Source organism: Leptonychotes weddellii, chromosome 11 (assembly GCF_054177405.1).
Source record: "Leptonychotes weddellii isolate Sample4059 chromosome 11, ASM5417740v2, whole genome shotgun sequence".
NCBI lineage: Eukaryota > Metazoa > Chordata > Mammalia > Carnivora > Phocidae > Leptonychotes > Leptonychotes weddellii.
In genome coordinates this window covers 68125489-68152942 of record NC_138379.1, presented here as the reverse complement: position 1 = coordinate 68152942, position 27454 = coordinate 68125489, and the positions used below count along the sequence as shown (strand labels likewise).

General features: G+C 37.6%; 1 protein-coding gene across 1 annotated transcript in view; it reads right to left on the bottom strand.

Annotated features, from left to right (window-relative positions):
* Positions 1–7421: 7421 nt before the first annotated feature.
* ARHGAP42 (Rho GTPase activating protein 42) overlaps positions 7422–27454 on the bottom strand; it is a 60450-nt gene continuing 40417 nt past the window's right edge. Inside the window, exons 14-18 of the mRNA XM_081799065.1 lie at positions 26184–26564; positions 25661–25817; positions 23738–23800; positions 13264–13343; positions 7422–12837 (exon numbers count right to left, since the gene is read on the bottom strand). Coding sequence (XP_081655191.1) covers positions 12749–12837; positions 13264–13343; positions 23738–23800; positions 25661–25817; positions 26184–26564 — 770 coding nt within the window. The 3' untranslated portion in view covers positions 7422–12748. The remainder of the gene's footprint in view (positions 12838–13263; positions 13344–23737; positions 23801–25660; positions 25818–26183; positions 26565–27454) is intronic.

The window sequence follows — 27454 nt, the reverse complement described above, 5'->3', positions numbered from 1 at the left end:
ATAGAAATAGAATCCTAAGTTCCATTAAAATTAGAATTAATATATGGAATGTTGGCATTTTTAAAGTATTAATTCTTACCATCCTAAAAGATGGGTCTTATGTTAAGTCTTTTCAGAAGATGTTGGATTTCCTCATCCCTTAACTTTCTTGATTCATGTATTCTTATGCATTTTATTCTTTTTTGCTGTCATAAATGTTATTTCTTCTAATTTTTATTGGTTACAGGGGAAAAGATCTCTTAATTTCTATGATTACTTTATATTCATACACCTTATCAAATTCTCTTATCAATTCCAACAGATTATTTTGTCTGTTTTGTGGTAGAGTGTCTTGGTTTTCAAAGTACATAATCATATTTTCTGAAAATAAAAAAAAAATTTATCTTTTTATCTGCTTTTATGCAAGAAGCATACCAATTATTTCATTTTATCTTACCAAATTTGCAAAAACTTTCCACATGGTGTTGATTAATCATTAAGATAGAAATCTTGTCTGTTTTCTAATTAAATAGAAAAAGACTCCAACATTTTGCTGTTGATCTGTGGTAAACAGTGTTTACAAGTGTGTCAGTTACCACTACATTGCCTTCAGTTCCAAAGACATTATCCCTGCTTTATGGCACTGGGGGTAGACCTCATCCCTTGGTGCAACATTAGGCTTTGTCAATTGAGAGGAAGAGGGACACTAAGCAGATCAGGTAGGGGCAGCCCAGTGGCACTCACCTCTGTGGTCCTTGCTCATAACTGGAACCCGCCAGCTAGTTTCTCCGCCACACATTGTCAGTTCTCCGGCCCACACTCACTAGCAACTTTCTAACAACCAGTCTGTTGTGTATCCTGTGGTAGCCATACCCTTTATAATAAGGTCTGTATCTCACCCTCAAGTGGGCTCTTCTTAGTTCTTAGTTCCTTTGTACTCTCCCTTTGCCTTACAGGTGTAGCTGCTTTCACCATGTACTATCTCTGTATTCCTTAGAGCTTCATGTCAGGCTCTTTAATAGTCACCTTTCACATTAATTATATTAACTTTAACCTGTTCTACTTACTAGGGGGTGTTCTGTTTTCAGACTGGAAACAGAATGATATACCATGTTTAAGTACTTAAGGAGGACATTGTTACTTACTCCTATTTTGGAGTTATTTTAGCCTTGGCTTCCAAGCAAAAAACAGACAAAAACAAACAACCCACCCATCCAGGGAGGGGTCTGCAGCAGGTGAGCCTTGACACCAGCAGCAAGAAAGGCTGGGCAAAGCCCAGCTCTGCCACTTTTTGCAGCTTCACTCACTCTACAACTCCACAGCTTTGTACTTCACACCACACAACAATTCTTAGGTAGAGCAAAACCTGGCCTGCTCCTGGACTCCTCAAAGGTCATGGGGGAGAGAATGACAGGGCCCTTTTTTGCTCTACAAGTGCCAGAAGAATTCTTTCTGGCACATGGATCTCCTAAGTTCACAAAACAGAAAAAAAGCTACCTCCTTAGCTGGTCACAACCCAGCCCCAGGAAACAGACTGAATGAAGACTGAAGCCTAAATGTTCTGCAACACTCAGGGGCCCCTCCTCTTTATTTTCCCCTGATACCTGTTGTGGTCTCTATAAGCATTCCCTCATCAAATAGGCACAAATTACTGGGCTGGCCTGTGCTTTTAAGCTTCGTCTACAGAGAATCATTCCTTTCTCAGCCTGATACGGGACGAGATCAAGCTGGCCCCAAGTTAAACTCCACTCTGGTCTTCCACAGTGGGGACCCTGGGTTCAAACAGACATTCCAGCCACAACTTTTAGCTACTGTGTACACAGCACTCATTTGTTACCCTTAGTGTTGGGGAGGAGGTAGGTCAAATGTGGAGTGGAAATTTTTGAATCATTGTTATCTATGGCCCCTCTTCCTGGGGGAAAAATGTGCATATCTAGACGCAATACATTTACTATACAACCTAGGGAATTCACACGTCCCACCCCACCACCTATGCCTACCCTTGAAACTCAAGTGAAAGCCCCTGGATTTTACGGGGAGGCATTAAGCCATCAATCTCCAAGCCTTGCTTGTCAGTGCCTGCAGTGCTCCCAAAAAGAGGAATAGCTTAGGCCAAGTGAGTCCACATCACCAAATTTACTAACCACTTCTAGCCACTCACTTTGCCCAGTGCTCTTGGCAGCCTCTTTCAGCCTTGATAACTTTGCTCACTGTCTTTATTGCTGATTCCTTCCTCAGCAACCTACAGACATCTGAGCCCATATGAATCCTCTAAATTACTCATTCAAAATGGTCATGTCATGTCACTTTGACCTATCAAATGAGTCATTTCCTTGTCTGGCCTGTTCATTTTTGTAGTGTTTACGAAACATTGCCTCTCCAGCCCCATTCCTGCAGTGCCGGACACAACATTCATTTGAACTCACCCCTTCATTCCAGTCTTTCTAAAGGTGAATCTGAGTACACCATTCTCCTCCCTAAACCTCACTGCCTCCTCAGATTGGCCTTCATACAATCAATCCTGTTTTTTACATTTTTTTTTACCTCATCCTATGCTTCCACAATGACATCACTGTGCCCATGCAAGCACTCAGCTTTGCAGCTACTTAGAACTGGATCTAATCCATCAGAAACTTCATTCAACTTTAAGTCTTTAGGTCTTCATTCTCTGTGATGTCTATCCTTTAGGGTTTACTTAGGATGTTTCTGTGTATAAAACCTCCTCTGATCCTCTCTGCCTTCCTTTCCCCTATAAATTTTGGGGTTATTGTGTGCTCCTTTCACACTTTGTACCTCTATCACACTTACCTTAATTCATGTCTGTCTCCTTCATTGAACTATGAACTCCTTAAGAACAAAGACCATGTCTAATTCTTTTTTGAATGCTGAGCAACTACAACAGTGCGTGGCACTATGTTAGTTGAAAGGATGAAGACATAAAAAAAGAATAAATACAGCTTATCCCAGCCCTTCCCTATCACCCACTCTATTCCTCCCCTCTCCCCAACTCCTCTATTTCCCTCTTCCTCCATGCAACGTGGAATCCCAATCTATTACAGGGAGCTCCACTCCTTTCAGCTTCTCACCTCAGCCAAAATTTGGCTGGATGATGACATCATCCACCAAGTTACAATCAATTCACACTTGTCTTTCTCTATATCCAACCTATCTTCTTTTTCATCACTTCTGCCATCTTCTGGGTTCAGAATAGTGCCCTTTCTCTGCACCCCAATACTTACTCTTTTTAGCATTTCATCATATACACATGTTACTGACTTTTACTTACCTGTTACCCAAATAAACCATGGTTCTCTTGAAAGGAAGGATAATACCTAATTTACTCAAGATTTCCAATGACTTGCACAGGTCTTGGTGCTGGAGAATTGCTTTTTGAGACTGGTTCAAATACTCATTGAATTTTTCTATTTTCTCTGTGAAATTTTGACAAACGGTCAGTCACCCAGATGCACTTAAACACTCCCTACAATGGAAAGCTGTTTCTTGAGTTCTCTTTTTAGAATACTTGATGATAAAATTATTTTTAAACCTTAATCTCAATCTTTGTGACTTCTTCCAAGATTCTATCTTTGGCCTTTATAAGACATGAGTCTAGTCTTTTTTTGCCCTCAGATATTCCCAAAGGCCTCATTCAAAGTTCTGCTAAACCTGTGCTTTTCAAACTGCCCTGTTTATCTAAATTATCTTGCAGTTTTGTTAAAATGCAGATCCTGATTGAGGTTCTGCATTTGTAAACAGCTTTTAAAGTGGTCCAAAGGTCACACTTGGGAGGAGCAACACTATGATCTAAAACATTTTTCAGAGGATAGGGTTTCTAGTCTCTTCACCAACTTCATCTTTCTTCTGGATAAGCTTGTTTGCCAAAGAACTCTTTCAAGTGTGGTGATACATAAAGCTTTATCATACCTCACTTGGTGTACTAAAAAGGTGGTTCATTGTAAAGAGTACTGAGTTTCAAAGAACGACACCTTGTAGCTCTACCACCACCAACTATGTGACATTCGGTCAGAGAAACTAACCTTCCAGTCTGTGTTCTTTCCTAAAAAAAAAAAAAAAAAAAAAGAGAGAGAGAGAGAGACACCCAGTGGCTGTGTCTAGTAGTATCAGAGGATCATGTAACAGTGTAAGGGAGAACATTTGCTTAGTGGCTGTTGACCACACATTTGGGAGCCATGATTTAACTTCTATTGGTACTGTTTAATGTTTCACTGATTCTTTTGCCATTTACATCAGAAATTTGCAAACTCAACTATAAAACCCCTGGAGTCTTTAATATAGCTATCCAGTAATACCTACTAGGTACAAGGCACTAGGCTAGGTATTTTATACCTATTTTCAGAAATTTTCACACACCAAAAATTTAAAAAAAAAAAAAAAGTCTTTCTCCTTTAACAGCCAAGTCTGGTTGAATCTTACTTTTTTGGCTTTTCTGCTCCCTGTGTGCCTATCAGGGAAGATATTTATCAGAGGATATCCTTTTCAGATAAGGTTAGACTTCAGAAAGATCAAAGCATAAGGAGAAGCTACCCTCCCCACATATTCAAGAAGTTAGTGGTCAGATAACAGCAGAGAGAAGAGTCATGATTCTGCTATAAAGGGGTTGATATGGCCCTAGTCTCCAAATTTGCAGAAATTTAGACTAAGTCATTTCCATACTTGTTCTAAAAAGCCCTAAGTGTTCTAGGGAGATGCCAGATAGGCTGTGGGCCTGGATGGAGGAAGGAAGGCATTCTTTAACACACATGTAAGCACACATTCTAGTAGCTTGGATCATATTTAACATATTGTTTCAAGTCAGATTTATTTGAAGAAATAATTGTTACTTCAAAAATGCTTGAAAGGCATTTAAACTGTATATTTGCTAAGGCAACTTATGGTTCATTCATTCTGTGAAAAATCTTTCTGTAAATAGGTGATTTAGTGAATATTTAAAACCATAATGAGCATTGGGAGATAGGCTGTTATTTTTCTTTCTCTAGCCCACCCTATCCTGAGAATCTTTTTCAGGAGACAGGCTTCCAGCAATTTGGAAGTAGAATGTTTCAGATAACTAATTTCTACATAACTAATTTCTATCAACAAGCAGAGTCCTGCTGAATGCCATGCTTGACTCATTTACCCTAAACATCCAGAAACAGCATTCACAAGCATTCAATTTTAGTATTTTGGGGATTTGTGTTTCCAAGGGCATCCTACATAAAGAGGTTTCAAATGTTTTCATCTACATTTTTTTTTTTTTAAACAACTTGAACCATTGTATAAAAAACTTGGAAAAGATTTTGCTTCTAAATTTTTGGCTGTGTGAAATTTTAACAGTACAACTTCTTTGGCTCAAGAAATTCAACTTTAAGTTTAACATAGCTTATTTTGGGGTTATTTTGTGTTTAATGGTTTAGGAAGTTGAGTTCTTCAACATCATCCTTAAATCATTCAGCTCAATCAACCAAGTTTTTATAGGTCCAGTACTGAGAAGAGCAAATCTGTGTCTAATCCTTAAGAACACATAATATCCATGTGTGGGGGGATATGTTTACTCCACTGATATATACATATGTATGGTGAACCATACATTCACAGGATGTTAAAGAATGAATTCCACTATTCCTGGGCAAGAAGACACAGACAGAAAACAACCCAAGCCTACAACTGCATTATCTAAATCCTGAAACAGTTTACAATGATTATTCCTTTGCTAGTGAATTTATTCATTTAATGAAAGGGGCAGGCCATGGTGTATACCAAGCTGATCTCAACTGCCTGAAACCCAGCAATGAACTAGTGATATGTCCTGCTCACAGATCCCAAAATTTAGTGGAGAAAAACGTGGAAGTATTTAAATCTTGAATAAAAGTGACTTAAATTCCAAAAAGGAGATAAGGTGGCTCCAGTTCATGTCACGATCTTGTGGCTGATTTTGTTACTGTTTTCTTTTTCACTCTTAACTAAATTTTATACTTTATTTGGATATCATGAGTTTTTCCATTGATGTCTTCTTTCCTTTCTAGGATCTAATCCAGGGATTCACAATGCATTCAGCTGTCTGGTCTCCCAGTTCTCCTTTTATCTGTGACAATTTCTTATTTTTCATTACCTTGACAGTCTGGAGAATTACTGATTTAGTATCTATCTTGTAGAATGGCCCCCATCCAGATGTGTCTGGTGTTTGTTTATGATTAGACTGGAGATATGGGTTTGGGGAAAGAAAACCACAGAGTTGACAGGCTTTTCTCATCACATCATATTATGGATTACAAGATAACCACATGGTATCACTGATGATGTTAACTTTTATCACTTGGTTAGGATAGTATCTGACAGGCTTCTCTGTCAAGTTACAATCGTTTTCCATACTCTTTTTGGAAATTAGTCACTAAGTCTAACAGCCCATCCTCAACAAGGGAAAAGTTAAACTCTACCACCTAGAGGAAAGAGTAGAATAATTCCAATTATTTGGAATTCTTCTCTGAAGAGTATCTGTCTCTTCCCTATTTTACATGTGTTTACATAAACAAAATTTATTGTCCTTTGTATCAGTATAGATTCATGGATATTTTATAATTTGGGTCATAACCCAATCATCTGATATATTACTTATTTTGTTGTTCAAACCATTCTAGTTTTGGCTATTGGGAGTTAGTTTTTGCTATTTCTAAAATATCAGTTATTATAAGGAAGTCCAGCCTAGGTTGATTCCTTCCAACCCAACATTCCCAAACAGTGGCTGATCCACGATGATTTCTAATATCTATACTAGGAGTCCTTTCCTGCTTACTCATACTGGAATTTATTCACATTAGTCTTTTTATCTCAACAGTCTTGTGTCATGAATTTATTGCTTCTCTTCTAATACTGAGGAAGGTAAATCCAGTTGAGCAAATCAGGTTGTATGCTCAGTGGACCTATTATTAATCTGTCAGGCTTACGGTTCTGCAAGGTAAGTGTTGCGCTCCAACAGTCCACTTAGCAGCACAAAATAAATACATGATTCTCTTTTTTTCTGATACAGAAAAACAAAATTTTAGGTAGAAGTTAAATAGTGACCAAAAGGGTCATAAAACTAATAAAAAACTAAGGGTGTAGTTTTCATGCTGATACTTCTTCCATAGCACATTTGTAAACTTTTGCAAACTTATATTTTCGGGTAAGCCTGCATACCTGTTATATTTGATATTTTGTTTGTGGCTCATCTACTTCTCTCTCTGGTAGACACGTGCATCATTAATAGGTACCAACATTAACATTTTCCTGATCTGTCATAATGCCAATTTCTCAGGAAAAGGTCCAACTGTCAGGAAAAGATTATTAATTCTATGATTTTCCACTCAGCCACACTCAAAATGACCATTCACAGTATTTGAAACTTTGTTTTTTTCTCTATATGAATCCAACACAGTGGCTCTTGAAGTACAAAGACTAAATTAAAATGTGCTTACATGGTTTATTTTTTAAGTAATTTAAAATACAGTGTCAACATACATTAAAGATATGTGGCAATTGAAATTAGGAATAACATGAGGTTATTTACATATTTTTGTATATGTGTGTATATATACACAAAGTGAAGACAAATACAGAAACACTACAAACAATTCAATATGATAATTTACTGACAATCATTTTCATCATATTTATTAATCTGTCATGTTAGTGGCTACAAAAAAATTCCTAGTACTGAAATATAATATCTAAATATTCAATTTTAATATAAACTATAGTACTTCAAATTTTAACAGTATATAAATAGGATTCTGAATTTTTAAAAAAATGTCATCTTCCCTGCCAAACTCCCTATTTAGTTGTAAAGGTTTCAGATCTTCCTGAAGTCACAGCCCTCAATGTGATGATATCTGACTTTAAGCATAAATCATGTGCGGTCAGTGTTCTCTGTAAAAAGGTAAATGAAGATGCAAAGCCATATATAAAACTTCTAACATGCTGCCATAGAGAAAACAATGCACACTTTTAATCTAAGAGACTGAATGGATTTAAGGCAAAGTCAGGCTACTCTCAACCCTGGAAGGGTAAAGCCCAAAGGAAACACTGCTGAGAGATGGCAGATGGTACAAAGGGGAGAAAGTGGTCATAATTAGGTGGTGTCAGCACCTTTGGCCCCCACCCCCCTCCATCACTTAAATTCCTAACATAGCCCTATAATGAACATCTTGGATGATGGATATTTATGTTTGTAATAACTATAAATGACTCCTGCCTTTTGGGACTCCTCAGTAAACACAATGACTCCATTTCTCCCCATAGCACCAAGAAACGTTCTACCTCTGAACCTGGCATCTCTCTTGAGGGCCAGGGAGGGAAGTGATGACCTACTGGCTTCCCTAACTAATACAACAGCTTCTGAACACTGTTCTAGAATATTCAGATCGGTTTTCTGCCAATGGCTCACTGCGAGTGCTGTCAACATTCTTATTTGAAATTCCTGATTTAAAACAGTGGATGCAGCTGCCATAAAAATGAAAAATCTTATTTATTATTGATCTGATCCTTTAAAAGCACATGTCACTTATAAGCCAGAGTTCATCTAAGATTGCACATTTGAAGCAGGGAGATTTTGGTGACAACTAATGGATACAGTGAATGTATCAACTAAGACCAGTTGATAAATACCTGGCAATAAGTCTGTAGCTCAACAGGAGACAGGCGGGGCATAGACTATTCAAAAAGGTTAACTTCATTTGTAAAAATGGTTTTGATTTTTGAAGGTAACCAAAAAAGACAGGAACCAAAAGTAAATAGCAATTTTTACCATAATGGGAAACCTTTAGTCAAGTGCAAAATAACTTCTGGACAATAGTAAATTCTCTTGTTTTTTTCTTTACCAGGAGATATGATTTGGGGTCCTACTCAGTGATGTTATTAGATCATACATAGTAACGGCTGCAAGTTACCAAGGTACTGTAAAAACAAAGAACAAAATCTGACTGTAAATGGTCTTACTGACTTGTAAGTCAATAAGTCAATGAAATATAATTCAAATTGGAGCTCTAAATGCTAATTAAAGCATCCTGAATACATAGTTAAGGGGTATACTACAGGTACAGTTGTTTGAAAGAAGGCTCTGAAGGACTCTCCTACACCAGCATCCATAGGAATGATATCCTTCTCATATCAGAAATAAACACAGACTTGAACAACGAGGCTGGGAGTAATAAGGTGAATGAGGTTATCACCACAGGATTACGGTGCTAAACTTTTTTTCCTTACAACCTAATGGACTTTCTTTTTTTTTTCAACCTGGTGTTTTTTTAAAAGGCGTGCTGCAATATGTAAAACCAATTATCATAGGGTAAGAATAAAAGTTATTGTGTACCTTTATTTTTCCTACTTGGGAACTTGGATAGTTTGAGATTATAAAGTACATTTTTTTTCCTCCACCATCCCTGAAAGAGCTAGCCAAGAAGCCACTGTTGAGAAACTTGGTTGCCCTCACTCACATTACAAAGCACAGAGAGCCAAGACAACTACCAAAACCACTCAAATCAAACAAGAAGAAATGGCACTTCCTCATACTTCATGGACTTCACAGGAATACAAAGATTATTTTACTTTTCAGACATTTACACAAAGAAAAGCCTTTAGCTAACTGACTAGTTTCTATAAACTTGGTAAAGTTATGGCATAACAAAAGAGTCACTTTTTAAATACATAAATGTTTTGTACTTGATATTTTCACAATGTACACAAGATGATTAACTTAGACTTATCAATCTCTCCCTCATACTGATTATACTGTAAGAGGTGTTTAGGGTGTCCACACTGTGCATTCTGAAGGTGTGCATGTGGCAATTCTAACATATCTTCATACCGTCCCCGAAAAGCTAAAGTTTCATTATTGAAATGTGGTTACAACTTTTAATGTGATCCTGTTTCAATGACTGCCATCACCTTCTTGTGTAATTAATACTTCATGTAATTTAGAGCACATGTCTTGATTTTCTCAATGCTCATAAACACCTTATCTGTAGGAAAATTATTTCTAAGGAAAAGCAGCATTAGTCTGTCTGCAGTATATGGCCATGACTTACTTACACATATAATCAATATGAAGGAAAAAGGACCAAACCCATAAGTCTATAATGTTAAAACTGCAAAAAGAAGTACAATTTGAAAAAGCACTTGTATGTCTATTTCAAAAAAGGGACCACAGTAAGTAATGCCACAATAAATGCCTCAGTATGAGAAAGGAGAGCTGGGCTTCACATTCATGTCTTATACAGCAAGACCTTTAATTCCTTACTGATCATCAGTGGAATTAGCTCTCAGACAACTCAGAGGAAGGAACACTCTGGTCTGTGTTAAAATAAAATGAAGGCTGAGATTTCTCTATGCAGCAGCAAGTGAAGTAGAATTCTGAATCTTTCTTTGGAGTCAAGTTGGTCTTTGAAAGAAAATCAATTTGCCATTAAGAGGTTCTAATCTAGTAGGATGCCAGATGATGGCAAGGGTGTTTAAACTGAGAGTGTCATATAACTAAGGGACTGGTACATTGGAAAAACTACCTTCTGTTCCAGCAGAGGGTAGTCAGGGTGTTAGCAATGTTATTATTACTAGTAAGGGCCACCAAGGATCTAGAGACCAAAAAGCTCTAGCAACACCTGATTATAAGTATACAAAGATCAAATAGCAGGAGGTAAAAAATAAACATTTATCAGATTTTTTCATTATATTACTAATTTTTACAACATTAAATATTTTTCATTCCTTTATTTCAATGCAGTGACACTTATTTCTGGTTGTGACTCTGCCTACAGTTATTCTTTTTAAGTTCTAATCTAGTATTCCATTTTTAATTTTAAAAGCATAAATGCTCCAAGACATAGTTGTGTGTATATGTGTGCACACATAATTTAACCTGTTAACTCTAGAAACATTCATTTAAAGTAGAAGAAATTGAGACTACAGATTATATTATCACATAAAAAGAGTTTTATGCAGTCAATACCTGAGTGTGTCTGTACAGTGGAGAACTCCGAAGTAACAAGTAAAATATCATGGCCCAGTGGACCAGTCCTGTGGGAGGCAATGGTGAGCAACCGGCTTTTTGGAATCTTGAGAAAAAAGGCTCTTTGCTACATGCAGATATTTATAGAAATAACATTTTAGAATAATTGAAATAGAAATAACAGAAATAATGGCTGATGCATGACTAGATGTTGGTGATACATTTAAATTGGTAGTAAATACCTATTTCTATGTTTTATAAATTCAGTGAATTCTTAATAAAGGCTGTAAACTGAAAAGCATAAAAGAAAATCACGTACAGATTTTATTCCTGCTAAAGATGACTAAGCAATTTTAAATTCTGTGGCTCAAAATAATTTAAGAATCCTGTATCTTTATGTTTGGTTTCTATTGCAATTAAGTGTAGAATTTAAAATGCATAGCTTTTCTACTACTGTCTTTAAAAAACATCTTATTCATTTGTACAAGAATTTCTCAAAAGCCAAAATTAAAATTAGATAACAATAATATACATTGACACTTCACAGTGTCACAAGTACAATTCAGGCTGCATGCCTTAAAACTGCACTTTTTACACTGTTTTCCTATTACTGTAGTTATATTTTGTGATGCCACTAGGAGATGATATATGCATATGACTTATCATGTTGATGTAGTAAAATTACATGTTATGTGTTGTTATTTATATGTTAATATAGTAAAATTTCATAAAATCCCCAAATTATAAAGATAGCTTTATACATCCTCTTAACCAGGCGTCAGCAAACCAAGACCCATGAGTCAAATCTGGCTTGCCACCAGTTCTGTATGGCTCATCAGCTAAAATACTTCTATTCTTAAATGGATTTTAAGAAGTTAAAGAAGGATGACATGCCAGGACATGTGAGAATTTTGATTTTCAAATTTCAGGGTCCATAAATAAAGTTGTATTGGTACTAAGTAAGCCATGTTCATTTGCTTATTCATGGTCTATGGGTGCTTTCTGCTACAATGGCAGGGTTGGGTATTATGGTGAAGACCTTCACGGTCTGCAAAACTCCCAAATATTTACTATCAGGCCTTGACAGAAATAGTTTGCTAATCCCTGCTATGCCCACAGAAGGCATCTGGAATGCTGAATGGAGTGTTTATATTGAAATCAGTGTATGACTTAATTTGATTTCATTTATAGACATCATATACATTATTCCTTTTGAATATCATCATCTACTTGGTAAACAAATAAAAATAAACTTATGTTAAAAAAAAAACTTATTCTTTGAAATGTTTAGGACCAGCAAAACAATCATATATAAAAGAAGTAAATTCTTAAGAAAAAAAATAAATGAACAATTTAAATTACATTTTTAAGTAATGATTTCAAGGTTCCTCAGAGAATGCCAGACAGTAAAGGACATATCTAAAAATCCTTATAGCAAATTTCTAGTTTCCAAATTTCTGGGATACAGTACTTAACACAGTATTTGAGATTCTACAATTGTTATGGAAGAGACAATGTGTAGAGTTACTTATCAGAAAAAACAGGGGAAGAAAGATTTTAAAATAAGAAACCAGTCAAGAAGTAAAAAATAAAAAGAATGGCATGGCAAGCAATTTAAGCATTTTTTTTTTCTTTTCCATTTATAGGGAGCTACATAGTCTGCTGGTGTAGAAACTTAACAGAAATTTACTTTTCATTTAGTGGGCTGATTCCCATATCTGTGTCAGATAAAATCATAGCACTTATTATTGTTACCATGGATACCATGAAGATACTGCCATCCACTAAACAGTATTAGAAGAAGACAACATAGTTTTCTGGAACTAGTCCTGTTTTGCCTTCATAAGTTGCTTTCAACCATCCCGGTTCCACTGATGGGTACACTGACAAAAAATTAAAAAAAAAAATGTCATTCAGTCAACATTAGCCTCAAATAATTATACACATAAATGGGTAAAAATCCACATCAGATTGCATATATACACTCAAGTTGTCAAAACAATGTCACAGCACCTTTAAGGCTGGAAATGTCCTTTGCATTCATGTAACCAATCTCTCCTCCTCCCCAATCCCTCCCATCCTTCCATCTTTCCTACCTCCCCCAACCCTTGTTCCCTCTGCCTCTCTTGAATACACAGAAGAAACTGGGCTGCAGAGGAATGTGATGCATTCACTGGTACAGGTTATGAGAGGCAGAGCCTGGACTAGATTCTGAGTCTTCTGGCTTCTATTTTAGCTTCTTCTCCCTACACTATTCCTTCATCTTCCCCATGATAATGAACTTAAGGGAAGGGAATGGGTAGACTTACCATTAGAAAATATCGCCCCCTGTGGGAAGGAAAGCTCATGGCTGTGCTCTGCTTTACAAGAGTACATGGCTTTGGCTTGGCTGAAAAGAGCAAAAAACAATTTATGAAATCCACAACAATCAAGTACATTTATACTTTAAATTATTCTTAAAATTGATACTAGTTTTTAGTTGTAATTGGAGTATAATATACATAAAACACACATGTAAGTGTGCATAAGAGCATCTTCCACAAACTGAGTACGCTTGTGTAACGAGATCAAGAAATCAAACATTGACAGCACACCAAAAACCTGTCTTGTGTTTCCAGGAAATGTCCCCAAGGGTGATTAACCTGGCTTATAACAGCACAAACTGGTTTTAAAGAATACTATTATAGGGGCGCCTGGGTGGCTCAGTCGGTTAAGTGGCTGCCTTCGGCTCAGGTCATGATCCCAGGGTCCTAGGATCGAGCCCCGCATCGGGCTCCCTGCTCAGCAGAGAGCCTGCTTCTCCCTTCCCCTCTGCCTGCCACTCTACCTACTTGTGCTTTCTCTGTCAAATAAATAAATTTAAAAAAAAGAATACTATTATATAAGAGTATACTGGCAAACAGGCCATTTTTACACTTATTTAGATATTCATAGGTACCCTAAAGCTTTTTATGTACTTTCTTTTCAGACTATCAGAGTTGAGACCCCAAAATTAAAGGCCTACAGAGTATACTAAATAAATTAAGTGGGCATGATACAAGAAAAACGATAGGATAAATTGATGATAAATGGCAACCAACAACAGCCTCAATGTCAAGGAGACAGTGAGGACAGATGGAGGCTTTGAAAACCAGAGCCTACACCCATCTCCTAAAGTAGTAAACCAACACTCACATGAGAATTCAGACTCAACGTAACCAGATACTCTTTTTCTTAAGAGAAGCCAGAGGGCACCTGGGTGGCTCAGTTGGTTAGGCGACTGCCTTCGGCTCAGGTCATGATCCTGGAGTCCCTGGATCGAGTCCCACATCGGGCTCCCTGCTCGGCAGGGAGTCTGCTTCTCCCTCTGACTCTCCCCCTCTCATGCTCTATCTCATTCTCTCTCTCAAATAAATAAATAAAATCTTTAAAAAAATAAAAAAAATAAAAAAACTGTAAGTGGGCGCCTGGGTGGCTCAGTTGGTTAAGCGACTGCCTTCGGCTCAGGTCATGATCCTGGAGTCCCGGGATCGAGTCCCACATCGGGCTCCCTGCTCGGCGGGGAGTCTGCTTCTCCCTCTGACCCTCCTCCCTCTCATGCTCTCTGTCTCTCATTCTCTCTCTCGCAAATAAATAAAATCTTAAAAAAAAAAAAAATTAAAAAAAAAAAGAGAAGCCAGAATTTCAGAGTTTTGTATGAGATCTGTTTTTAAATATTTAGCCTATCCTAAAGAGCCATCAACTGAGGCTGCTCATCAAGTCACCAGTCAAGTCACCTTTATTCTTCAACATCCAATTACCTTGGCAACACAACGTGCAAGTTATTCTGACTTCACGTTACTTCTCACCATCTGTATCACAACCAGAGTCCAAGCTGAAGTCATTTCTGGTGTGACTCACGAAACGGCTTCCTAGCTTTATAAATCCTCTAGGCTTCCTATTTTGTCTCCTTACAATCCATTCTATACAGAGCAGCCAGGGGGCAGCTTGAAAAAGGTCCTGATGATCATGTGATGACATTATTTCCCTGAAAACAACCCTTCAACTGGTTTCTAAAGGTAGCCTCCACACTACGCATAATCAGGCACCTGTCGGTATCTCCTGCTTCTTCCATACCTGCCTCTGCTCACCTACTACACTGTAGTCACACTGGCCTGCCTTCACCTCCTCAAACATGCCAAACTCATTCCCACCTCAGGACTATCAGGGCTTTGTCCTGAGATGTTTTCCTTAAGATTTTATTTGACAGAGAGAGAGAGAGAGCACAAGCAAGGGGAGTGGCAGGCAAAGGGAGAGGGAGAAGCAGGCTGAGAGCCCGACGGGGGGGGGCGGGGCTCAATCCCAGGACCCCAGGATCACAATCTGAGCTGAAGGCAGATGCTTAACCAACTGAACCACTGAGGCGCCCTGAGATGTTCTCCTCTTGATCTTCACATGGCTTTGCACTTCTAGTTCATCTTAAATTTCCTAAGCTTTGCTAATGGTTAGGTGTTCCTGAGCACACACTGTAAAATAGTTGCCTGGGGAATTATCATACTCACCTGTTTTAAGTCTGCATGGTGTTAATATCTGGTATTCTGTTGTTACTATTGACAGTTCTATAGTCTCCCCCCAATTAGAATATAAGCTCCATGAATGATGCTTGATGCTTAGTAACTCAGTATTTGCTGAATCAATGAATGGGAAAAAAGGTAAGATGCTCTGGGCTCTGTTTTCTACATGATGAGTCCTTTTAAGACTGAAGGCACCTTGCCTTTCCTCCCTGAGGTCTCAGTACTTTACCTGCAAAAAAGCATCAGCAAGCAGTGTTTGCTATCTATAACTCTCTCAAAGAATAGTGTAACATTATTTCATTTCCCTTTGGAGCTAGATGCTGGGTCTTATTCCCTACACTTCCAGAATGAGACTAGGTCATTTATACTGGAGTTCCCAAACAGATATCTGAAAATTAGAAAGTTAAAAATTAGAGAAAAATTATGTTCCTACCCCCAGAGTCTATTTCATGAGGTGAGTCTCAGGCTGTACTTTCAGAAAGTTTGCTAGGACAGCCTTCAGCAGGCAGATTTAGAAATGACTACTAGCCCAATGCAACATGGTCTAAGGAAGAATTGAGGAAGTACAGGTACCCAGAGAAGGACAGGACTCCTACACTAAAGAGCCATGTGTATGTGTGTGTATGTGCATGCATGCACATGAATGCGTGTGCATGGATGTGTTGGTTGACATGGGCGTGGGTGTGGGGAAGAGAATATTACCAAGTTATGAAGACTTCTAAGAACCAGACCATGGCAATCTTAAATAGACAGAATATTAGTTTTTCCTATAAACCTTCCAGTCAATTATAATCATTTAATCTAACATAATTTGGTATAATTCGATCTGACATAATCTGATGTCTGATGTAATTGAGGGTTCCAGAGTCATTTCTCTAAAAATATGTAGATTTTTCAAAAAATCAAATCTTCTAACAGCAAAAATTTCCTCTAATATTAAGTCTTACTGCTTTGAATCATTAGGAGATGCGTAAGGTAACACTTTTCAGTTATAGAAATCATCAAGATATAATAGTCTTACAATGATATAATTTTTAAAATTATATTCTAAATGCAACCGAACTATTTTTGTTAATATTTCAGACATGAATGTTCTCTCTTTAGTATTTTATGGGATTGGATAGCAAGGGGAAGGCATGTAGAATAATTATAATCCTAAATAAATGGATAGTTAAATGTGTCAAAAATACATAGCACAAAATATTATCTGTCATGACTTTTCAATTATTTGTGCATATGACTAGACAGGTATAATTTTCTTCTGCTGAGATCTGTAACTACAGGTGTTAACTCAGCAGAGAGCTTTGATGATTTAATGTAGAAGTCTGTGACAGTGAAGTTTTCTCTCCAGGTGTTAATGCTTCCTCTTTTACTGCCTTGGTATATTGAAGATGTGAAAATAACACTGTCACCTATTGAGTCTCTCTTCAGAAAATCCTAATATCCTTTAAAAAGAATTTTGAAAATCTTGCTTCTTATTGCATGGGAAAGTAAGGTAATGGCACTCAGCATCCTGAAAGCCATTCCTTCCCTTATCATCCAGAGGATGGTCTGTTCACAAGACCCATTCTTAATTCTAAATGCTATTACTGATGAGTAGACTTACAAAGGTTTGATAGGGTGAGTGTGTAAAATTCACAATGCTTATCTTAATATAAGCAACATTTTAAAATGTCACGTAATCAAAAGTGATATAATATTTTCTGGAGAGCCCCTTAATGATACACACACACACACACACACACACACACACTTTTTGTATGAAGGAAGGAGAGAGGCACACAGATATAGTTAAAAAGGTGCCAAAGTAGTTAACATATAGAAAAGCTAAAAACAAAAAAATCACAAAGTCTTCATGAGAAGATTTAATAAATTAACACACACCAATCCAATAAAGCACTAGGCAGCTACTACAAATAATAAAGTAGAACACATGACAAGAAACAGTGCTAGCACATAAAATAAAAATTTTACAAAAAAATGTGTCCTTGCAAAACCCCTAAATTGCCCACAACTCTTTACGATAAATACTGCATTTGCTTTCCGGTCACTGTTTGGAGAGTTCTTCAGTTAGTCACGTGTTCCTCTCTTAGGCTTTTGTCAACAGATACTGGTTGTTTCTGGCGTGGATGTCTGAGTATTGAATGCCTCGATGCTAAAGAACTCCCACAGGAGCCTGTAGAGTCAGTGCTGCTTATGTCAAAGGCACGTGTACTGCAACTCCACTGAAGATGAAGTGAAAATGTGAGTAACAGAGAGAGAGAGAAAATGTCCACATATGTGTGAGCAGGCAGGGGAGGGGCAGAGGAAGAGGGAGAGGGAGAAAGAGAATCTCAAGCAGTCTCCATACTCAGCATGGAGCCCAGCGAGGGGCTCGATCTCATAACCATGAGATCATGACCTGAGCTGAAATCAAGAGTCTGATGCTTAACCTACTGAACCACCCAGGTGCCCCAGTAACTGAGTCTTTTTAAGTTAAAAATGTGTATTTTATTCATTTATTTAACAATTTTGTTGAGCATCTTCCCTGTGTTGGGCACTATGTTGGAACAATAAAGTGAATACAACCTTCAGGGTTCCTTTTCTGTGTTTATCACAGAGGAGTGAGTAGTTCACAAAGTATAGTCAAGGGGAACCTGGATGGATGGGTAGATGGGACCCTGAGAGGACATTGCTCTGACAGCAAATGAAGTGTGTATGAGAAGCCATTTATTTCCTATTATGCCATATATTAAAGAGGTCTGTAAAAATGTAAAATAATGTAACTCTTTGTATTAGAAAATATTTTTCATAAAATTTATTTTAATATGTAATGGCCTTTAAAAAATATTTGTTATTGTATTAATGGTGCTTTGGTGGTATTAAGGAAGAGAGGTGTCAGTTCCTGAGCTCTTAGCAGTCATCATCATTAAGGAACGAAAGCAGATTGCAGCATGGCCACAACAGAGGAGTGGGCTTCCATGTGGCCTGGGTTAGTGGTAGATGTGAAACAATTTCTGTTGTCTTAAACACATTAAGAATATGGCCTTTGGAAGAGGAAGGGAGGCTAGACCCTGTTGTGACCTGGGGGTAGGCACATAAACTATTTGCCTCAGTTTCACAGAAAAGGGTGACCCCCAAATGCTGGAGGACTTGTGATTATCGGTGACTCAGGTGATAGGAGTTTGAATTTTGAAAGGAAACAATTACTTCCTTGGTTCATCTTCTATATGTAGAAATGAAGTCCAAGAGAAATTAAAGTTTGGCAAAGTCAGGCTAGAATCTACATCTCATGATTGCTGGTATAAGACATTTCTGGTGACTATTTGGATATTAGCTGTGAAGTCTCCTAATAACACTGAAAAAAAATCACTTCTATTATTGATAATTGTTGACTTAAGTAAAAGTGAATAATCACAATTCTGTCTTCTAACAAAAAGTGTTGCTATTATCACCCTTTAGTTGCATTAGCTTATTCTTTTTTTAATAAATTCATAAATTTAAAAAATTTTCTCAGTTTAAATTTCTAATATAATAAATATAAACAAGGTATGACCCACATAGGAGACGAACCATGAGAGACAATGGACTCTGAAAAACAAACTGAGGGTTCTAGAGGGGAGGGGGGTGGGAGGATGGGTTAGCCTGGTGATGGATATTAAGGAGGGCACGTTCTGCATGGAGCACTGGGTGTTATGCACAAACAATGAATCATGGAACACTACATCAAAAACTAATGATGTAATGTATGGTGATTAACAATAAAAAAAAGTAAAAAAAAAAGATATGACCCACATAAACAAAAGCTCTTTGGGGGTCCTCAATAATTTTTTTTTTATGTATATAACGGCTTTCTAGGACCAAAAAGTTTGAGAACCATGGTCATAGATGAGATTAGGTGGTTGTGAGCCAAAACGTTAACAGTGGTTATCTTCAGGTAATGAAATCAGAGGTGGTTTCCCTTCACTTTTTTTAGATGATTATTCTCTACATTCTCTAAAAGAAGAGAAAGTTGTTATTCTTAAAAATCATGGATTCTTTTTTGTTTCTTAATGTAGCACAGTGATTTATCTTATGTGTATCTTGCATGTGTCACTATGCTCTAAACAGTGACAGCCTTCTTAAATCTCAAACTCACTGGACAAGACGACTTTGTTGAGCTTTGTGTTGGTGCTTTGTAATTATAAACAAAACATTGGTTTGAAATTATGATAACAGAAATATGTTATTGCTTATAATGAACCAAGCACTCCCAATTTTCTTACTTCTCAAGCACATAATTCTCAATTCAACCCTCAGAAGATATCTGTATAGCTTGCCTAAATTATATTACTTTAAAAGTGGATCTTTCCCTCTGCCCAAGTATAACTAACATTGAGGTAAAGGCTTTATGGATATCATTTTTCACATGCTTTTATAATGGTAAAACAGAACCTAGCGACAGTTGGCTCTTGAAGCCATTTTCCAGATTAAGGAGAACAACTGTAAATAACCAATGTCTGCTTAGGGATATGCTAGGTACTATGACGTTTTTCTCTATTCGAGTGGTTCTCAAACTTTTTTTTTTTTTTTTTGGTACGTAAGAATCACTTGGGGAGGTTGTCAAAAATTCATATTCTCCACATCTCAGTCTCAGATATTCTGGTTTCAGAGTCGGCAGCAATGCAGGAATCTTCACATTAACAAGCTTACAGGTCAAGCTCCCTTGAAGAGTGGCCCCTCGTACTCCACTGAACCTGATTTCTTAAAGATTTCCAGTGATGCCTTAGAGATTAAAACCATTGTCCTCTAATGATCTCCTTCACACTTTTGCTTCTACCACACTGACCATTATTTCTGATCATTCCTTCACATTCTTCTTTGCTTGAGCTTTAAATCACTTAAACCATTCACCAAAGACCAATGCTGGCCATTTTTCCTTTTTTACTCAGTAAGTTCCATCACTGAGTACCTTTACCTTTATCTCCGCAGTGTAACCGCTGTGTAGAACTTTCTCAAATGGCACCAAACTCCATGCTCTGTCCTGGTTTCAGTTGCACATTTTTTTTTTTTTTAAGATTTTATTTTATTTATTTGACAGAGAGAGAGAGCACAAACAGGGGGAGTGGCAGGCAGAGGGAGAGGGAGAAGTAGGCTCCCCACTGAGTAGAGAGCCTGACATGGTGCTTGATCCCAGGACCCCAGGATCATGACCTGAGCTGAAGGCAGACGCTTAACCAACTGAGCCATGCAGGTGTCCCCAGTTGCCCATTTCTAACTGCCTTTCAGTGTTCCTCAGGCTCCTCAAACATTATGGTCAAAACTTTCCTTTCCCCTCCTATGTACTCACAAGCTAAGATCAGAAACTAAATTACTATTCTTTTTGACACTCAGTCTCAAAGACTTGGAATTTTCTTTACGTTTCACTCCCAAAGTATCAAAGCAGTTGTCAAATCCTGCTCTGATCCATAAAATTCTCCTTATAGTTTTTCATGCTTTTGTTACTGCCCTAATTAAGGCGCTTTAAATCTCACCAATTCCATCTTAAATGTTCTTTCCACTTCACAACCTCCTAGAAAAGCCACTGGATCTGTTCAAGTATATCCATGATTAGATTACCCCTCTGCCCAATGACCCAGACTCTGCAGTACTTCCTGTAGGTGTTACTTTCCTGTTTTTCAAAGCCATCCACTGAAATCTCCTACTCGGTCTCTTTCCCAAACATGGCTAGTCATCCTACTACCCACTACTGGCTCTATCATTCTTCAAGATCCAATTCAGGGGTAACCCTAAACTCCCTAGAAAGAAAGCAAAATAAGCATTATAGTTTAGTAAGGGAAATGCCCTCAACTTCTACGTGTTGTTCACTTGTATTTAATGGTATAAAAGAGTATCAGGTGACTGTTAATAGTTAGTGATTAAGTACCATTGATGTATTAGTTAGAAGCCTTTGAATATCTTAAGCAAGCACCTTAAATAGTAACAATAATAGTTACTATTGTAGACCATCTACAGAGAACTTACCAAGTACTTCAAATACATTACAGTATACATTTACAACAATTTGTCAAAAGAATTATGACCTTCAATTTTATAGATAGAGAAAATATATTTCCTAAATATGTAACTCCAAGGTTACTGTAACTAGGAAGTGGTAGACCAAGAATTTAAACATGGATCTATCTGACCCTGACGTCGGTTGTGCTCCACTGTGCCTGTCTCTTGATGAAAAGTTCTGACGCTGTCAGCACATGGTATGGAACTGTTGACACGTAAAGACTCCAACCTTCAGTGCAGAGTGAGCTCTAAATTTATGCTGACAGCCATTAGAAGTTGACTTAGAGTATAACCTAAAAGCATATTAAAAATGCATAGGTTGATTGTTGAACATCTGAGTATATGACAGTGTTCTGATTTACTCCATTAAATAGCTTCTTTTCTTAAAGTTTTTATTATTTTATTTTATTTATTATTTTTTTCTTCAAGTTTTTAAAGGAAAAACTTTAAAGTTTTTTCTCTGATACAGAACTTGAGCACTTAACAGATTGTTTAGAGCTTCATAATAAAAAGGCTCCACCTAGTGGAGCAATTCAACTATATAGCAAGACAGAAGTAGCAAAGTTAAATCCCTTACACTAAAGCCTAAAATGATGACAGTTTCAGAGAAATGATGTTTGCTCTGACATGCACAGTATCTAGTTTTCACCATCCCTTGATAAAAGGGAAGAAAGTGAAGATACTATGGATGGAGGTAAAGTAAATGCAAGTACTGGGATTTGTTCGTAAGTTCAACACATTGACCAACATCCCAGTAAGATATCAAAGTGGCTCTACTCTGTGAAGTCAAAAACATTAATACACAAAGTCCTAGCCCTGCTAGGACTTGGGAAAACAGTACTACACAAAGACCGCTGCTAGGACTTGGGGAAAAAAAAACAAACAAAAAAAACAGAATTTGAAGGTCAGTGTTATCCCTAGTAACTAGAACAAGCCCAACATCATGTAGGTAGTTAATAAACACTTGCTGAAAAAGTCCACATACTTTAAAAAGGTCAATAAAAAATTCTATGGTTGAATAACTTTTTAAAAATTTTAATTCCAGTATAGTTAATATACAGTGTTATATTAGTTTCAGGTGTACAACATAGTGGTTGAATAACTTTTAAAATAACTATACAGTGATACTTCAATTAACTGTGATTCCTTTACTTCATAGCTTTGATTAGCCAAACACGGGAAGCTCAAAACTGCCTTTGTACATCCAAAGGAAAAATCAAAGTTTGTTCTTCAAGTGCTCTCATTTATATGCTCTTTCAATAGAAAGCATTTATTGAATGACTCAGACCTGTTGCTGATGGTAAAACAAAACAAAACAAAAACAGACATACCAAAACACTAAAAAAATTCCATTACTTCAGACATATTCAAATTAAAAACCAAAGCCCACTGTGGATGAGAAGATCAATTTGGAACAGGAGGAGAGGAAAGCGAAACCTTAGAAGCAAGCAGATTATTAGTGGCAAGATGTAACAACCTATGTCCTTTTAACAGAGAAGAAGGTAAAATCTGGGAAACCTGAATGAAGACCTGTACTCAAAAAAAGAGCTGCTTAGGCCAATCAGCCCTACAGCAACACAGTGGCCATTAAAAATAAGCGTATTTTTCAATGCATGTTCATAAAGCTTCTTCCAGAAAAAGTTCTATAACTTTTAAAATCAAGAATATACTTCTAAGGCGCACCAGGGTGGCTCAGTCGGTTAAGCGGTTAAGTGTCTGACTCTTGGTTTCGGCTCAGGTCGTGATCTCAGGGCTGTGAGATGGAGACCTAAGTCTGGCTCTGTGCGCAGCAGGGAGTCAGCTTGAGATTCTTTCTCTCTCTCTCCCTTTGCTCCTCCCCCCATTCATGTGCACACTCTCTCTCAAATAAATAAATCTTTAAAAAAAATTTAAAGAAAAAGAATACACTTTTAAAAACTTTCCAGAAATTGTCATCAAAGGAGTCTTTGCCGTGCCAAGGGTTATAGTAACTTGTATCTTTCAGAAAACTTGTTTAGAACCCTTCTTTTGCGAAGATTTTAGTAAATGAGGCATCGCTGCAACAGTGTGATAGGCTAAATGCTGTTTACAGACATGACCAAAATTTTCCCTCTGAAGAGACAGTGGGTGTGGATTTGACCATCGGCAGACCTGAAGGTCAGAGCTGTCAAAGATGACCCAACATGTCAACAAAAGACAACGATATCACCACTATTTTATTTATTTATTTTTTACTTTAAGGTTTTTGAGAACTTACCGCCCAAAAGAAACCAGCTTAAGTGAACCAACATTTTCAAACAGTTGGGCTTTTGCTGCCACACTGAAAAATAATTTTAAAATGCAAGTTCCATTAAAATTGATCAGAAAATCATTCAGTTCAAAGTACAATTCGGGGTTATCAGTTAACACAAACCAAAAATAATTAGTTAAGAACTGTCCACAAAATCTGACCTGAATTTTAATTGTTTTAAGCTTTAATGTGAAAGAAATTTTTAGATCTAGTCTCCAGCTCATAGACTACCAGATGTAATAAACCTATAGCTACCTCCCCTGGGGTTCTTACTGTCCTCATCTTTTCTACTTCAGAAAACTGTGGGAGCAGTAAAAAAGAACCTTTTCTCCCCACTCAGCTTCTGGCAGTGATACTGACCCCTGTGGAGCCAAAGGAAAGAATCAAATCATCAAGACAAAAGAACTGTTGTTCATTCTGATAGCTAAGATAAAACTAATTCTAAAATGTTTCATATTTTTTTAAATATTTGAACATAGTTCTTAAAGTGAAAAGAGGGAACTCTGAAAATTTGTGGATTCAAATCTTATTTCAAATCATGGGAGGGAGCGCATGATCTATTTGAAAAACTGAGACTATATTAAAACTAAGGCACCCTGGGGTAATTAGAAAAGTTTCTATACTTACTAAAAGAGAATTTCAAATTCTGTGAATGATGTTTTAAATTAGATTTTTAAAGTGTATCTTATTTCTTTAATTGACAAACTTTTCTCCCACCATCTAGGCAGTTGATAATATGAAGGATCATTTTACACCTAATACAGAATATATATTCTCTCAATTTTAATTTCTACTTCATCAGTACAATTACAAAACAGAAGCAAATCTTCTTTCCCTCACAAAGGATGGAATTTATATTGACATATTGGCTTAAAATTTATTTTTCCTTAATGGCTAGAACTGTACACACTGGACAGTAGACAGATTTATAAATATAGTATTTGTCTATACAGTGGTAGTTGGATTTCTGATCAAGAGAGATAATGTATGTCAAACACACGCTGTAATCAAAAGGTTCTTGTCAAAGGAGATGTGATGAATGAATGAATTTAAGATACTGTTCCTATGGAAACAGGCTTACCGGAATGCCTTACTGGACTTTCAGTGAATAATTAAATGGGCTCCTTAACTTTCCAAGTATTAGTTCTCATTATCTCTAAAATGAGGTTTCTACTACCTACTGTGGAGGGACATGAAGTACATTAAGAGATAATATATGTTAAGGTGCCCAGTAATTATAGCATTTGGAAAGCTCAGGAAAATAAAATGAAAGGGCTAAAAACTTTCCTTTTTAGATTTTGCTTACTTCTTTATCCAAGTTCCCATTTGCTCTTCTTCGTCCCCTTCCTATTTACATCTATGTACTCTATCCTATCGGCCTAACTTACATTTCTGGGTCTTTTAATTAAAAGTACTCTCTTTCACCTTTCACGCTCCTTGTTCTCCACGTAGGGGAGACAGATGATGGAGAGGAGAGAGAACAAACCCTCACAATGTAGACAGCAGTTGCATTTCTAACAGAGAGGTGGGGGAGGTGGGATATGGGCAGTTGGCTCAGCTGAGAGGCAGATGTCTAGCTTTTACAGAATGTCTAGTTTCAAAGCCCAGAACTACTATATTATACATCCAATCTCATGTCTTTAAATTAAGCCATAGTTCTGCTTGTAAGGCAAATGACTGAAATTGTATGTGTGTGGAATATATCTATCTTAAGCCTCCTCTAATTTGTAATACACCATTTGTAGAAGAGGACAGGGTCCTTCAGAAGTTGACTGTTCCCACACTACAGATGAGGCATTCAGCTGAGGGACTCCTAAAGGTTCTTTGGGACATACTCAACCCCTGTGTATCCCTAGATGATACAACAAATACAAACTGTCTCTCACTTACACAGATCCAGGTCGCTGGTAGCCATTGCTCGAGGCAGTGTCCAGCCTTAACCTCCTGCACATTTTTGGAGGCAGGTCTGGGTGTGGTGGGGCTTTGGGCATCTCTTTGGAACCTACAGAAGTTAAGCTTTGAATGGATCCACTGTAGCTCTTGCTTCCTAAAGAGAAAACCCAAGAAAACAGGCAAGGTGCTATCAGACAAAATAACACCAGTAACACAGTACATGCACGTAACAAAAGGAAGCATTTTTCTCTAAGCCCAAATGAGAAGGTACAGAATGTTCTTTGAGCACAGCAGCCCATCACTCAGAGAGATCACAATCTACAGTAATTACAAAAACATCACCTCACGGAGATGGAAAGATCCACAAAAAAGGTCCCAGTGCACCAGTTTTAAAAATCCTAGCTCAGGAACAGCATTGTTAGCCCCTTCACCATTAACTTTTCCCTCCTTAATCATGCTGAATAATCCAGCAAGTGATAGAGAGACAATGACATTTTATATAACCTCAAATCTGGTTTACCTTCAGCTGCAGAGATGGATCTGAGAGAGGAAGCTGAGGCTCTTTTCAGTCCTGAAAGCCCATACGGCCCTTTCTTGACCAGGTCTATGGGTGGGGAAACATCCCCTGGGCTGGTGACCGAGGCAACACTCTGGCAATCTGATTCTGCATCCGTTTTGGTTGCATCCTCTTTAGAACTTGATTCAGGACTAGTTGTCCAGAGTCCAAGACTCTTCTGTCCATTGGAAGGTGATGGGGATACAATCCAAGGAATCCCTCCAGATTTCTCCCTGGGCTGGCAGGAAGCAGACTTGGTTGTGCTGTTTTGCTCAGAGGAGTGAGAGGAGAGTGACTCAATGCTCCCCATGGGTGTGCTGTCTGGGCTGCTGCTGTAAGAGTCACCTGAGTGGGAGCGAGAAAACAGCAGCGGCTGTCTACTGAGACAACACAACCAAACCCTTCCATTCTCCAACTCACACGCGCTCAGCGACCACCTGATCCCAATGGAGTAACAGGCCTGTACCCAGTGTGGAAAACCGCCATCTGTTCTGGAGAAAGGCTTTAAAACATGCATTTCAACTCAGTGAATGCATTTTTCAACACTATTCAAGGAAGATTTTATATGTACCCTGACCCTATGAAATAATGTTACTTCTTGAAGGATTAGTGAGCTGGCTTGAATTCACACAAAATTTGCTTCTGGGGACACCTGGGTGGCTCGTCAGTTAAGTGTCCAACTCTTCATCTCAGCTCAGATCTTGATCTCAGGCCTCACATTGGGCTCCATGCTGTGCATGGAGCCTACTTAAAAAACTTGCTTCTGAAAAAGAACTCACAAATAATAGTAGTAAGATTCATTGATGACATTATAAGAGATCGCTGGAAGGAGGGATTTTACAGACATGTTTCTGCCTTTATTTTCCTGATGTTAAGTAATTCTGAGTTAATGCGTCTGAGTCCTTCTTCATTGAAAGGCACCAGTCATGTCAGCTACAAATTAGAAGCTGCTTACATTTTTAAAAGAAAGGACTTTTTCCAATCAGAGAAAGACATGTATCATATGACCTCACTGATATGAGGAATTCTTAATCTCAGGAAACAAACTGAGGGTTGCTGGAGTGGTGGGGCGTGGGAGAGATGGGGTGGCTGGGTGATAGACATTGGGGAGGGTATGTGCTATGGTTAGCGCTGTGAATTGCACAAGACTGTTGAATCACAGATCTGTACCTCTGAAACAAATAATGCAATATATGTTTAAAAAAAAAAAAAAGAAGATAGCAGGAGGGGAAGAA